At 43.0% G+C, this 16078-nt stretch overlaps 1 protein-coding gene across 5 annotated transcripts in view; it reads right to left on the reverse strand.

The window, feature by feature from the left end:
• The window catches only part of blk (BLK proto-oncogene, Src family tyrosine kinase), a 128625-nt gene that overhangs the window by 13019 nt on the left and 99528 nt on the right, over nucleotides 1–16078 (reverse strand). For all 5 annotated transcript variants that reach the window (XM_041188487.1, XM_041188488.1, XM_041188491.1 and 2 more), the window contains exon 11: nucleotides 2223–2373. In XM_041188487.1, the coding sequence (XP_041044421.1) occupies nucleotides 2223–2373 (151 nt within the window). The remainder of the gene's footprint in view (nucleotides 1–2222; nucleotides 2374–16078) is intronic.

Here is a 16078-nt window from a genome sequence, read left to right on the forward strand (position 1 = left end):
TACCCCTAGATGTTCAGTTCCTTTCCTTGGTCACCCTGCAGCAATGTGTCTGTAATTACAACTATATCATAACCTTTTATATCTTTTTGCGCTGGTAATTCATCTACCATATTGCGAATACTTAGTGCATGAACCTTGTTAGTCATCTTAGCTTTATTTTGCACTAAGACCCCATTTGTTTCTCGCCCTTGTTTTTTCTGCCTTCCACTTTTGCTTCTTACTTTTTTGTCTTTCATTTCTATCCTTGGTTCCCCCTCCTCTGCCTCCCTGCTCAGGTTCCCATCCCCCTGCCATTCTAATCTAAATACTAGATTATATATCTAGCACACACTAGCAAACACCCACCGTCCCCGAGGACATTGGTCCGGGTCCTGCCCAGATGCAACCTGTCCTGTTTGTACTGGTCCCAATTTCCCCAGAACCAGTCCCAATATCCCAGGAATCTGAATCCCTCCCTGCTACACCATTTCTTCAGCCATATATTCATTTGATATATCCTGTTATTTCTACATTCGCTAGCATGTGGCACTCGTAGTAATCCTGAGATTACTACCTTTGAGGTCCTGCTTTTTAATTTACATCCTAACTCTCCATATTCAGCTTGTAGGATCTAATTCCTTTTTTTTACCTTCATTGCTGGTACCAATATGTACCATGACCACTGGCTGTTCGCCCTCCCCCTTCAGAATGCCCTGCAGCCTCTCTGAGACACACAGCAAAAGAGGAGCATATCATGGGTGCGAGCTCTGCTGCCATGACTTTCCCTTAGATTAAGCTCATTAGTTACTCCTTTTAAAGAATACTAATTATGCTAGGGGCCTTATTCCACTTCAAATATTCCCACTACAATCCAAAGTCCTCACCTTAATTTGTTTAAGCTAATTAAGCTGCAGCAGTTTAAATAGTAGAAAAAGTAGAAGTACTCAACTGACCCTACTTACCAATCAGCTGCCTCCCCTGTGTCTTCAATTTTTGAATGGTGACGTCTTCACGCCGCTATCAGCCCGGAGTCAAGCTGCCGCTCTTTTTCAATCTCCGCTCTGACTCTCAGCTCCTGCTCTTTCTAAATCTCTGCTCTGACTCTCAGCTCCCGCTCTTTTTAAATCTCTGCGCTGACTCTCAGATCCCATTCTTTTTAAATCTCTGCTCTGACTCTCAGCTCCTGCTCTTTTTAAATATCCTCTCTGACTCTCAGCTCCCGCTCTTTTTAAATCTCCGCTCTGACCCTGACTAGAGAAGTAAAGTTCATGGACAATGAGGAAGTGGAGTTAATGGGACAATGGGGAAGTGCAGCTAATTGAAAAAGGGGAAGTGGAGTTAATGGGACAATGGGGAAGTGGAGTTAATGGATAATGGGGAACTTGAGTTGTGGGGACAATGGGGAAGTTGAGTTGTTGGGACAATGGGGACATGGAGTTGTTGGAACAATGGGGACGTGGAGTTGTTGGGACAATGGGGACATGGAGTTGTTGGGACAATGGGGATGTGGAGTTGTTGGGACAATGGGGATGTGGAGTTGTTGGGACAATGGGGATGTGGAGTTGTTGGGACAATGGGGAAGTTGAGTTGTTGGGACAATGGGGAAGTTGAGTTGTTGGGACAATGGGGACGTGGAGTTGTTGGGACCATGGGGACGTGGAGTTGTTGGGACCATGGGGACGTGGAATTGTTGGGACAATGGGGAAGTTGAGTTAATGGGACAATGGGGAAGTTGAGTTGTTGGGACAATGGGGAAGTGGAGATGTTGGGACAATGGGGAAGTGGAGTTGTTGGGACAATGGGGAAGTGGAGATGTTGGGACAATGGGGAAGTGGAGATGTTGGGACAATGGGGACATGGAGTTGTTGGGACAATGGGGAAGTTGAGTTAATGGGACAATGGGGAAGTTGAGTTGTTGGAACAATGGAGAAGTGGAGTTGTTGGAACAATGGAGAAGTTGAGTTGTTGAGACAATGGGGAAGTGGAGTTGTTGGGACAATGGGGAAGTGGAGTTGTTGGGACAACAGGGAAGTTGAGTTGTTGGGACAATGGGGAAGTGGAGCTAATTGAAAATCGGAAATGTACTTTACTGACAATGGGAAGTGTACTTAATGGAACAAAGGGGGCTAATGGGCCCCTGAAAACAGAAAGAATGTTAAGTGTATCATGGACATATTATTCATTCCAAGGCCTTAAAAACCCTTATCTCATTGAGAACGCTTAAATCCAAAACAAAGACTCACCTTCACGTGCCGTGTATTCATTATCTATAAGCCTGGCAAGGCCAAAGTCTGCAATTTTGCAGGCTAATGTATCCGCCACTAGAATATTGGCAGCTCGCAGATCCCTGTGGATGTAGTTTTTCTGTTCAATAAATGCCATTCCCTCTGCAACCTGAAAACATAAACATTCCAGTATCTAAAAATTGCCAATAATTGAAAGAATGGTTCTTACAATCATTATTATTCAATGCTTTTCTTGCTATACTGCTATACCAAGTATAATCTCCTCCCATTCACACAATACTGTCTGGCCCATTTCCCTCTAAATCCCGTCACTGCTGAGACCAAACATGTGAAGTTAAACCACATAAATCACTCTCTGCTTCTGTCAAACCCCAGGACCTCCCCCACAGAGATACCAGATCAAAGGACAACGCAAAATCTCCCCCTCCCCACCCCCCAACATTGCTCGAAGACTATTTCTACTGCAACTATGTGAGTTCCCGGTAAATATAATGAAGGTGGCTTTTCTACAAATGCTTCTGTATACATTTGTGAAGCAATCACTTTGTGCAAATGATGATGCATTTGCACTTTTGTTACATTGGTCTCTTTTCCCTACATATTGTGCTATGTGGACTTCTTCAATGTCATGTGAAAATTCTTGCTCTGACTCACAAGGAAACTTCCTCAGCTTCTTTAGAGATTTTCATGAACCTTGATTTATTTTTACAGTCTCCCAATTTGCCTCAGGATTCCTGCACAATGGTGTAACCATTTCCTCTGATGAACTCGATATGTTGTTGTATTACAAGTGCACCAAAGGTTATCAGTCTCAAATGCAGTGTTCTACCAGCCCTTGTAATTAATCATTAACGATAATCTCAACCAGTCATGTATAACACTTCCAGGGGTAAGTTTTTTTTTCTCCTGAGCTAACTGTAATCTGGATCAAAATCGTGGAACTTCCTCCCTAACAGTACTGTAGGATCACTTACACTATATGGACTGCAGTGGTCAAGACAACAGTTCACCATAACCTTTTCAAGGGCAATAAGGGATGGGCAATAAATGCGGGCCTTGCCAGCAATGCTTACATCCCATAAACAAATAAAAAAGAAAATTCATATTATGACCTTGCCATGTGCAGTATGTTTCCCTTTCACACATGGTTCCCAACAAATCTGTTGCTTCATGTATTTCTGGGACTTCATTCATGGCCCACTTAGTTGTAGGATATTCTTAGAGCTGGAATTCAACAGTGTACCTCTCCTCCCACTTTCCAATGAAAGAAAGCAAGCTCATATTGCACAGTTATTCCAGAGTCCACAGGCAAGTGAAATAGCTTTAATAGAACTATCAGTCCTATAGCATTGTTTAAAAAATTATTTTCTTCCTATGGTGCAAGTGTTTAGCCTACACTCAGCAATCAGAAAGGGTGTCACATTTGTAAATCCAATGAGCTAAAGAATGATATATTATGGAAGTGACCGAAGACAAAGGTGAATTTTAAGGGAGGTCTTAAAGCACAGGAGGGGTCTGTAGAGACAAATGGAGTTTAAGGAGAGATTGCCAGATAGTGTACCTGAGGCAGCTGAAGGCAAAGCTGCTAATGATTGGTTGGTGAGTTGGAGGGTGTGAGAAGGCATAAGACAGAAAGTATAGGGAGAGGTTTCCAGAAAGTTACAGAGGTAGGGAGGGATGAGATACTAGAGGGATGTCGGCAATGTGAACATTTGAGTCATGGGCCTGGATTGTCAGAGAGTCAGGCCAACTCCAGAAGCCTTTAAAAATGGTGGATAGGACGTGATTCAAAGATTCCTTCCTCCATTCCCAGCACCGGCAATTTTTGCTGGTGGGGGATAAGAGTACAGATAGTAAGCTCAAACAGGTGCGCTCTCAACCTGCTGGTTCCATTGCAGGGGTAGGCATCTCATACCCTCAATCTCCACTTCCCCCATCTCCCCCATAATTTTCATGGTGTCCAGCCAGTTTCTTGAGGACTTGTGGTTCATGGATGCTAAATGGAGCCATGAACCATAGTCTGGATCTGGGAACTTTTTGGAAGGTAAGTTTTAAGAGCTCCCACTCATGCCCTCTCATGTCACCTATGCCCCCTCCATTACCCTCATGCCCTTGCCATGCCTCCTGCACCCTCGTGTCCACTCATCCAGTATGGACTATGTACAGAACCAATGAGCCATATAATAACAATGGCAAGACTTGAAACGCTCTTGAAAAAAGCTCACATTCAGAAATCTGAACTGAAAAAACCTACTGCTCTTACAATCTTATAAAAATGTTAATTGGGCACTGCTATTCATAATGTCAATAACAAAAGCTTTACCCCACTTCATACCTGTTAACCTTCTCGAAATAAACATACATACAATCAAGTCAAAGAAAAAAAGCTTATTTTAACCTCATAGAAATGTCAATAAATCAAAGCCAACACTCCACTTCAGCCTGTGTAAACAGACCTCTGCTAAGCCGATACCATTGTGAGTCTTGGAGCTCAGCCAAGCGTTTATAATGAGGCCATCTGGAGCAACAGTTGTCATGTCAACTATTTATGTTGATACATTTGTCAAATAGCCTCATTATGAATGTGCAGCTGAGCTCAAAGACTCACTAATAGAATCAGGAAGATTAAGAGGTATGAAGTGGGGTAAAGTTTCTTTTATTGATATTATGAATGGTAGTGGCTGATTGACACTATTATAGGATTTTAAGAGCAGCTCTTTTTTAAAAAGCAGGCTTCTGAATGGGTATTTTTTCATGAGCATTTCTAGACTTGCCATTGTTATTATATGGTGACACATAGTGCATACTGGGTGAGTGGGCATGGAGGATGCAGTGTGCTTAGAAGGAGTATGGTGGATCAGTGGGGACATGAAGGGAGCATGAGAGATATGAGGGAATATGGGAACACTACCACCTGGAAGTTCCCCTTCAAATCAGTCACCATCCTGACTTGGAATTATATCACCGTTCCTTCACTGTCACTGGATCAAAATTCTAGAACTCCCTAACAGCACTGTGGGTGTACCTACACCATGTGGACTGCAGTGGTTCAAGAAAGCAGCTCACCACCACCTTCTCAAAGGCAACTAGGGATGGGCAATAAATACTGGCCCAGCCAGCAAAACCCACATCGCATGAATGAATAACAATAAAAATAGCAGGCATGAAAGGGGTATTAAAAACAAAGTGCTGGAAAAGCTCAGCAGGTCTGGCAGCACCTGTGGAGAGAGAAACAGAGTTAACACTTTGAATCTAATATGACTCTTCATAACTGAGGAGAGGCAGAAATGTGATGGGTTTTATCCTGTTGAAGAGGGGGAAGGGAGGTCAGGTGGAGCAAAAATGAAAGGTCAGGGATAGCTTAGAGGGCAGGTTTTAATTACAAAGGTGTTATGGAACAAAAGCAAAGAGAGTGGGAATATTAGTAATAAAAGAACAAAGCATTAGTCCAGAGTAGGCGTTAACAGCAGAATAAAGGTCAGCGCTGAATGACAGCAAAATAGTACAATGTGTCAATAGCAGAATAAAGGTCAATGTTGTCTGAAAGAAAAACATGAGAACAAGATACAGATTGGACTAAGGCAAAAAAAGAAATACAAAATGGAAGACAAAGTTCATGGTCTGAAGTTATTGAACTCAATGTTGAGTCCAGAGGCTATAAAGTGCCTAATCGGTAGATGAGGTGCTGTTCCTCCAGCTTGCTTTGGGTTTCACTGAAACATCGTAGCAGGCCAAGGACAGAAATGTGAACATGACAGCAAGGCATGGAAAGTGCATGGGGGCATGGGAAGTGGGTGGGGGAGTGAGAGTGTGTAAAGGGTTCAGAGCTAGAGGGCCAAAGACCCAGAGAAGCAGGCAGGCCTTCTAATGAGCCTGCCTCGGCACTTGCACACCTCCGTGGCCACCTCTGAATTACTTCCAGGTTTGGTGGGTCTGAATCAATCTGCCCCCATTTACCTGGAGCAAAAGGAATGCATGCAGCAGCCACTTAAATGGAGAGGGGTCTGTGAGTTGGGAAATTTATTGACTTGAGTTTTCTTGCTCGGTAGCAAAAGTCTGGCCCATTCAGTCTGGAGTGACACAGGCATGGATAAAATCTCAGTTGAAGATGGGCTAAGGTAGAGGCTGAGCAAGGCAACATTATGAAGGCCAAAGTTTCATGTGATGGAGAAGATATGGGATTAGAAATTCAACTTGGAGGTTGAATAGGAAACTCAGGTTACAAACAGGTTGGTTCAGCCAGAGCTAGGTTTTGACTATCATGTCAGACAGAAGTCACTTAGCACTGGCATAAACAGCTTTTTTTCTTGTTGAGCATACTTCAATACCACAAAAATCAAATTAATTGGTCATTCATTTCATTGCTATTTGTGGCATCCTGCCTTTTGAAACTTTGCTGCTTAATACCTGTATAAGGGAAATGATTTTTTCCACAGTAAATCATTGTGCAAGTCTTTGGGGACTTCATGAAAATTTTGCCTTCAGCGAGCAGGGGGTGGGGCCCACTTGCCGACGCGCAAAATGATGCGGGATGATGTCGGGAATTCCCCCCGACATCACCCTGCCCCATTTAATTATTCAGGAAGGCGGGGGCACAGCCAAATCAGCTGTGGGCCCGCTGACCTGTCAGTGGCCAATTAAGGCCATTGACAGGATAATTAAAACAATTAAGGACCTGCCCGTCTAACCTTAAGGCTGGTGGGTCGGCCAGGAGCTCCGGCAGCAAATAGAAAAAACATGAAACCTCATTCAGTAGCGGGATGAGGTTTCATGCAGGGTTTAAAAAACTTCAACAAAGTTTGAGTGAAATTTATGAACATGTCCCATCTCATGTGACATTATCACATGAGGGGAACATGTTAAGGATTTTTTTATTTTTCTATTTTTAATGTTTGTACAAGTGTAAGCGATCTCCCTGAGGCAGCACTTGCCGCAGAGAGATGTGAGCTCTTTTGTGCGTGTGCGTGAGAGAGCGCACTCTCGCTTTTGGGGAATCCCCCCCCACCCGCACAGGGAGTGTATAGCGCTTCCCACTGGACGTCACGCTGGGCGGGTCTTAATTAGCCGCCTACGAAAAATAGCGGCAGGGCCCGCTTCTCTGGTGGGGATCAGCTCCCCACCCGCCAGAGATTGGGTTGGGCCCACCCGACAGGCAGAAAATTCTGCCCATAGTATATTTTAGGCAGCTCATCTCACAGGCAATAAATGTTGTCCTTGACAATGATGCTCACATCCCATGAATGAAAAAAAACATTTAAACCTTTGATGCTACACAAGCTTCATTCTTGCCTTTTCTTAGAGTTTATTGAAATAGTTACTGCCTTTTAACCTCTTCCTATAGCTTTGCTATGAATGTGCTGTTGTTTTCTTCAAAAGAATTATTCCTTACTTAAGTCCAAGGTTGACAATAGCTTATGATAGATTGTAAAATTTCATCCAGAGTCCAAGAGCTTTTCTGTTGCCACAGCAAGCAATTCAGCAAATACCATGGAGTTCCACATTTTGGACTGCCACTCTACAAAATTTCTACAAATTACTCCCAAATCTTAAATGGACAGATGGCTGCAACATTTTATTTTTTTACCTCAGGGCATTTTAAAAAAAACGTGCTTATCACAGTGGAAAATAGAAGCAATTAATTCATTTCCTCTGCTGATCTCACAATAGATAGGAGGCAGTGGTAAAGCAGCAACAGCATTCTCTGACTGACCACATCTTCCTAAACCTCCACCTTATCTTACTGAGCGCATACATCTAATTTTAGCAACACTGCAAACTATAGATAGATTAACCCTTTTTTTGCATATATAGGGCAATTTTAGTACTAGCTTGAAATTAAACTTTTAGTGGATTCAAGGAGAATTATAAAAATATTCTTTCATTACTATGTTGCACAATGTTAACCTGTTTAAATTCACCATAATTGTGGGTGTGTGTCTGGCTTTCACTACCGTCCTCCACCCCCGACTACTAACAGCTGTAATAGTTCATTGACGTGAACTAACTCTCGCCCCCAGTCTCCACCCCCAGAAACCAACAACAGCTGGAACATGTTACACACGTGAATTATACTAAATATGTTGGGCTAATGGAAAATGTCATGTTTGAATCACAGTGAATTCTGACTACAAGAGTAGTTAAAGACAGAACTTTGAAAATCTTATCGGTATCTTACATCTGTAAAGCAGGAAATCACCAACAGCCAAGAGGAAAATGAAGCTTGTTCCTTAGAAACTATTTGGACCACCATGCCTGCCCATTTTGTTACATCAAACTTACCTCCTCACCTTCTGGCCATATCCGGCAATCCAACCACCCTCATTTTAAATTGCTTTTATACTGTGTTTAGTGAGATGTTAGATCTAGCAGTAAACCGCCACTTGCTTTCTCCATTGCCACCTCCGTTGTTGATGCAGTTTCAATGAATAACCATAATATACTCCAGTCTTGTAGTATAAGGATCTGGCGCATGTAGGGTTAATGTGGGCTGAGTACGGTACCGCCTACATAGTGATGTAAGAAGGTGCATGACCCAGACCTAAGTGTTGGTATGGTGTTGAGCAGAGACGTGTGAAGACCTAGACATGGAGATAGCTCCTTTACTGTATAAATGCTTGTAGTTACAAATAGTTAATAAAGACTTTCTGTTAACCTACTGAAAACTTCAAAGACTTCTATAAGAGACACCATTCTGTAACCAACACCCTCCCAACATAGTGGCAGAAGGGGATCAAAACCCACAACTTCGCTAAAATGCTGAAACAAACTGAAATGCTGGAAGACTAAGAAAAACTTCAAAAAGGTTTTCTGACCTGAAAGGAGCCCCCAAAGGAAAATGAATATGCTGATAAAATTCACCGGGAAATGGTCCAGAGAAAAGAACCTAGAAGCTGAAGGTAGGGATTTTTTCTGCAGCAGAAGACTCCATTGAATCTTAAGTTCCAGGCTGCAGCTAGTCTTGAGAACTTTTTCACTAATCCACTATCAGAAGCGCCATTTCAATGAAACCTGTCAAAACCCTACCAAAACTCGAGTCAATGGGAATCGGTGAAAACTCTCGCTGGTTGGAGGAAGATGGTTGTGGTTGTTGGAGGTCAGTCATCACAGCTCCAGAACATCACTGCAGGAGTTCCTCAGGGTAGTGTCCTTGGCCCAACCATCTTCAGCTGCTTAAATGACCTTCCTTCCATCTTAAGGTCAGAAGTGGGGGTGTTCGCTGATGATTGTACAATATTCAGCACCATTCATGACTCCTCAGATACTGAAGCAGTCCATGTTCAAATACAGCAAGACCTGGACAACATCCAGGCTTGGACTGACAAATGGCAAGTAACATTCCCGCTACACAAGTGCCAGGCAACGGCCATCTCCAACAAGAGAGCATCTATCCATCACCCCTTGACATTCAATGGCATTACTATTGCTGAAACCCTATCAACATCTTGGGGGTTACCATTGACCATAAACTGAACTGGACAAGCCAAATAAATGCTGTGGCTACAAGAGCAGGTCAGAGGCTAGGAATCCTGCGATAAGTAACACACCTCCTTACTCCCTAAAGCCTGTCCACCATCTACAAGTCACAAGCCAAGAGTATGATAGAATACTCTCCACTTGCCTGGATGAGTGCAACTCCAACAACACTCAAGAAGCTTAACACCATTCAGGACAAAGCAGGCCACTTGATTGGCACCACATCCACAAAAATTCACTCCCTTCACCATCAACGCAGAGTGGCAGCAAGATGGACTGCAGCAACTCACCAAGGCTCCTTTGACAGCAGCTTCCAAACCCATGACCATCTAGAAGGACAAGGGCAGCAGATAGATGGGAACACCACCACCTGGAAGTTCCCCTCCAAGTCACTCACCATCCTGACTTGGGAATATATCACCGTTCCTTCACTGTTACTGGGTCAAAATCCTGGAACTCCCTCTTTAACAGCACTGTGGGTGTACCTACACCACATGGACTGCAACAGTTCAAGAAGGCAGCTCACCACCACCTTCTCAAGGGCAATTAGGGATGGGCAATAAATGCTGGCCCAGCCAGCGAAGCCCACATCCCTTAAATGAATAAAACAAAATAAAACCCAATTTCCTGGTTGGAGCCACAAACATGTGGCCTCTGAACTTGTAAGATCAAAAAATAATAATAATTAAATCTTTCGGGAACATCGCAACTGTCCGACTCAAAAAACAGCGAACGTACTTTAAAATTTGATAACCTCGTTACTATGAGAAGCAAACCGCTGAACAAAAGGAGTTGGCAGACAGCTGACCCATCAGCCATTGTTAAAACATTTCTTCAAGAAGTGTGCCATAGCTATTTTACAGAGCCCATCAAAACTGGGAAATCCTTTGTGAATCCGCAGTGAACGGCAGCGCCATCTTGAAAGCCTATAAACTCTTAAAGCTGTACCCACCCTTTAAAAATGAGGAAAAGATTTTTAAGATACAACATTGCTTCAGGTTTAAATAAAAAGTCAGGAGAAGAGCAAGTGAACACAGTTCTTTACTTTGTAGCGCCATTTGCAGACAACATCATTGCAAGACAGGGTACTAATGAGGCATTCGCCAAGTTTAAAGAGACTTTAAAATCTTTTGACATTTATTTCAACTTACAAACCAACAAAATATTGGAAAGAGCTAAATTCAATAATAAAGTCTAACTGCCTGGGGAACTTGTTGATTCCTACATACATGATCTCTACAAGATGATAGAGGGATGTGAATATGGAGATTTAAAGTCTGAACTCATCAGAGACAGAATAGTAGTGGGTGTCACAGATGACTAACCCTCTGACCTCCTCCTAAGCTAAAGATAATATAACCCTTGAAAAGGCAGTCCAGGTAGTCTGAACTATTTGAACAACACAAGACAATCTTAAGGGGAGAGAATAAAACATGGAACAGAAGACAACCCTCAGTCCAGCTTATCGGGTCACAGTGACACAGGAGCAATCTAAGTCAGGAAAACAATTCCTGAACAGCCCTGCAGAGCGACTTTGCCAGTGCTGCAGTGTGAAGCACCCTCAAAGGAGAGATCAGTGTCCTGTGAGCACAGCTGAATGCTTCCAGGATTGGACGCCAGAGCACCATGCAAGTCAAAATGCCAGAAACACACAGAAGGTCAAAAAGTAATCCAGGAGGTTGAGACCGAAACCCAGAAGACACACAGCCATGCTTCTTGGGTGAGGTCAAGGATTGTGGTTCTTCATTTTGGAATGCTGACATCCTTATAAATGGTAATCTAACAAATTTTAAATTAGATTCAGGTCCCATCCAACAAGGAGACATGGCTCAAAGACCTCTGGCTTCAAACAACAGACACTCCACTTTACGGGACAGGAGGAATCTGACTTCCAGTCATTGGCATGATCCTTGAGCCACTGAGGTATGGCGGAAAACAGATCTTTGGGCTGATGTATATCATCTGTAACCAGCCTTTCTGTCTTCTGAGCAGGGATGCCTGGGTAGTCTTGGATCTCCTCCACATATGTCAGAGGATGTCAAGACTACCACTGTCATTAGCCAACTGCAACTGTACTGTCCTGAGCACCCAAACACTGAAGAATATTCAGACTTGGACTTCAGCTTTGAACTCTCTAATTTCTTTGCAGGGCAAGTTTGTCCATTCTCACTGCAGGTCCCAGAAAACCTCCAGTGATCAGACGAGCCTACTGTCCACAAGATAACCATGATGCCTCCAGTGAAAATAGTAAAAGAGAGTGATCAGCAGTCTGAGAAGCTTCTATCTCCCATTATGATGATTCTGGTCAAACAGCAACCACCGTGCACACACTGCAGCTTCAAGCCAGCAGGCCATGACCTCAAGGAATGCTGGAACCTGATATCAGTCTCCTACCATTGACAGCAAAAAACAGAGGTGTGAGCGTACCACTAAACCTTCTTCTCACCACATGAATGCTCTTCCTCAGCTGCAGAGGATATCAAGACAGCCAACACAGAGAAAGAAGCACCAAGGAGATGAATACAATATCTATTTACCCCGCAAGAAATGATTTAAAGCAGCAGCAACCACTGATCAACGCAACCGCCAAACCAACCAATGATGGTTCAACACAAAGCAATGGGGGAAAAGAATGAAAGCATACCCAAATGTCAGTCCAATCTCCAAGCCAACAGCAAGAACTAGAACCAACAGAGCCTGCCACTCCTCCAACAGAACGGCGAATGAGATATGGAAAGATTATAAGGCCTCCAGACCTCCTGAACCTGTAACTTCAAGGACTTGAAGCAGGGAGATGGGGTAGTGATAATATTGTAATAGTGATAATATAGTAATGGCAATAATGTGATCACAACAATGTAAATATATGAGACTGATAACAATGTAAGACATGAAGTAAACTAGTGAAACTTCATATATATTGGATACAGACTCGGTGGGGGCGGGGGGGGGGGTGTAGTATAAGGGTCTGGCACATATACAGTTAATGTGGGACTGAGTAGAGTACCCTGCCCCACACAGTGATGTAAGAAGGCACATGACCCTGACCTAGGGTCAGTGTGGTGTTGAGCAGAGATGTGTGAAGGCCTAGACATGGAGATAGCTCCTTGCCTGCACCCTTTATTGAAAAAGTTACAAGTAGTTAATAAAGACTTGCTGTTAACCCACTGAAGACTACGAAAACTTCTTTAAGAGACACCATTCTATAACCAAAGCCCTCTCAATAGATCTCTTTCTCAATCTGTTCCATTTAACAGATACCACAGCATGATGTAAATTTGCCTGGAGTTTCTCGACACTGCCTGGCCACAATGATGGACCTGGGCCCATTCTCCTCACTTGTCTAAATCAGCCATGCGATTTTCTCATTTGAAGATGGTTCCATTTCTTGTATGACAATGTCTAAATCATTAATGAGCCATGATGAGAGGTCATTGACCTGCAGCGTTAATCCTACTTTCCTCTCTCCACAGGTGCTGCCTGACCTGTTGTGAATTTTCTGCTGTTATTCCAGAATTACAGAAATTATAGTATTTAGTCTTCATTTCACAATTTTGTAAACACATCTTCATGGATGGTTCCACTCATGAAACAAGTTCATCTGTGCCATAAATAATGTATAGAAATAGATAGCGGAATGAAACATCGGACAAGGTACATAGCAGGTGGGCCCATTTACAAAACCAGGATTACAGCCTAGGAATGAAAATTAACTTCCACTCCTCTGAAACTCACAGATGTGGAATTAATTTTCCTGCCTATGACCTTCCAGCAAGGTGACCCAACCATCAGGTGCATATCATGACATCACCCATCGGTAGTCTGATTTTACACCATACATGTAAACATAAGAATATAAGAAATTGAGCAGGACTAGATAATTTAGCCCCTTGAATATGCTGCACCATTTTATACGATCTTGGCTAATCTCTGCCTCAATTCCACTTTCCGACCTGCTCCTCATATCCCTTGATTCCCTAAGAGATCAAAAATCTGTCTTCCTTGGCCTTGAATTTATTCAGCAATGGAGCATCCACAACCCTCTGGGGTAGAGAATTCCAGTGATTCAAAACCCTCTGAGTGAAGAAGTTTCTCCTCATCTCAGTCCTAAATGATTACCCCTTTATCCTGAGACTGTGCCAGCATGATCTAGATTTCCCAACCAGGGGAAGTGACCTCACCTTGCTAACCTTGAAAAGCCCCTTCAGTATCTCTTATGTTTTAATAAAATCACCTTTCATTTTTCTAAAATTCAGACAGGGTAGGCCCAATTTACCCAGCCTCTCAGCAGTGGAAAACCCTCTCTCACACTGACTAATTTAGTAAACCTTTGCTGTACTGCAAGTATTTCTTCTTCCTTTTCTTGAGTTCTCTACCTGAAGGCAAATGTGGTCCAAAGCAACATGACCTCCACCATAGGCAGCGCAAGGAGACAGGCCCCAAATCCACCCTGGCTGGAACAGGGATCAAATCCAGTGCTGTTGGCACCAAATCTGATCCATACCCCCTGTCCAGCCAATTGAGCCAACCGCAACCCCCCCCACCCCCCACCTCAAGAAGTCCAAGTTGCTGTGGCAACATACACTTTTACATGCATGTTCTAGCCTGGAGCTATAGATGGTGATGGTAGGAGTTCCAATTTCTTTCCATCACATGACCAGGAATCTTTCCCACTCTTACTGCCTGCCATTGGCGTATCTTGGAAGGGTTTATAAGTTGATACCTGTTTGGCTGCATGATAAATGCACCTTCTTTGGCCATCAAGTGCTGGTGTGAGACTTGAACCTGCTGCTTCGGCTCAGAACTAGGGAAATGGACAGTTTTGTCAATCGTTTGGACCAGCACTTGTCCTGATATTTCTTTAACATATCAGAACCAAGAATCAGGATTGAACCATTTACAAAAAATATCATCTTGTTAATTCCAATGATACCTGGTTCAAAATATAATTTTCAAGTGCTCAAACATTTAAACCATTAATTGTCATTTGTTTCTATGCCTTTGCTTCACTGATCAGGTGTATTAATGATGGGACCTTCAAAGCTGCCCTCCTCTAACAAAGTTGCAGTCACCCAGCACTGTGGGTGCTGCAAAGCCCATGAGCAGACCCATGTACCCAAAGTCCAATGGTGCTGCCTTTTGGAGTGTGAGAGTTTCAAGCTGGGGAAAGGGGCCATGGTCTGGTTCAGAGGCTGAAAGTCAAACAAATCTTCTGGAAGTGCTCCACTTCTGCGGTTGAGCACAAATAGGTCCATAGTAAATCATGTTATCTAGTCTTTGCAAGCAATATTCTTACGGTGGGATGGTAAACTTACGGGTAATTTAAGGGTAATTTTTTTAAAAAATATTTTTGAAAAAACAGTTGCATCTTCCTTTTTGGGAATCCAGATCTCAACCTTGGTCTGAGAGTTCCCACCTCCAACCCTGAAAGTGGTCCATGCTTCTGTCAGGGGTGAGAGAGAGAGAGAGACCTTGTCAGGCAAAGCAAAGCTCCTCTAATGCTATGTGGGTCCTCACTGAGGGCCAAGGAAATTCTAGCTTTCCAGGTTTCTCATCCTTGGCCCCTTTTATGTCACTGGTCTTGTAGAGGCTCTACCCTTAGAAGAATCATGAAATAACCTAGATAAGGCCAGGACATGACATTTCTGCATCCCAACCAAGTTTACAACAATTTGTTCTGAATAGCCATGGATTCTTGCAGCACGTATGTGTTATTATTTCATTTAATATTAGATTTTTTATCATTACCCTGTATACCCTTCAGTGACTCTAGCAACCAATGACAGTATTATCACATTCAAACAGATTTGCGGGGGACACAACAATAACAACGTGCATTTAGAAATTTATACAGTTTATTCAGGGTTCCGCATAACTGATGGCAGCTGATCGGCAGAACAACATGTAAAGCCCTGTATGGGAATCCAAAAAACAATCCAATAATAAGGAATTTTCTCAGGGGGTCTCACAAATGGGCTGCCCTAACTTCCACAGGACCAGCGGAAATTCCATTTACATGGTTTATCTTGGTTTTCATCAATCATCCGTCAAAAATACCTTGGCTAATTGAGAGAATACCTGAAGAAATTCCCAGTGAAGACATTTTTCCATTGATATTTATTTCTTGTAACATTGATATGAGGAGATATGAAAATTGACAGGGAAAAGGAAAGGAGAGGGGGATTCATGGAATAGCTCTACAAAGAACTGACACAGGCATAATGGGCTGAATGGCCTCCTTCTTTGGTGTAACGTTATATCATAGCTGCTGTCACAGCTTCTCTTCCTAGGTTACTGTCTGTTTAATAGCTGTGGACAGCAGTGATTATTGAACTCCAGTCTTACACTGTATGTTGATTAAGCACAGATAATAGTCAGAT

The sequence above is a fragment of the Carcharodon carcharias genome, chromosome 5 (genome assembly GCF_017639515.1).
Source record: "Carcharodon carcharias isolate sCarCar2 chromosome 5, sCarCar2.pri, whole genome shotgun sequence".
Taxonomy (NCBI): Eukaryota; Metazoa; Chordata; class Chondrichthyes; order Lamniformes; family Lamnidae; genus Carcharodon; species Carcharodon carcharias.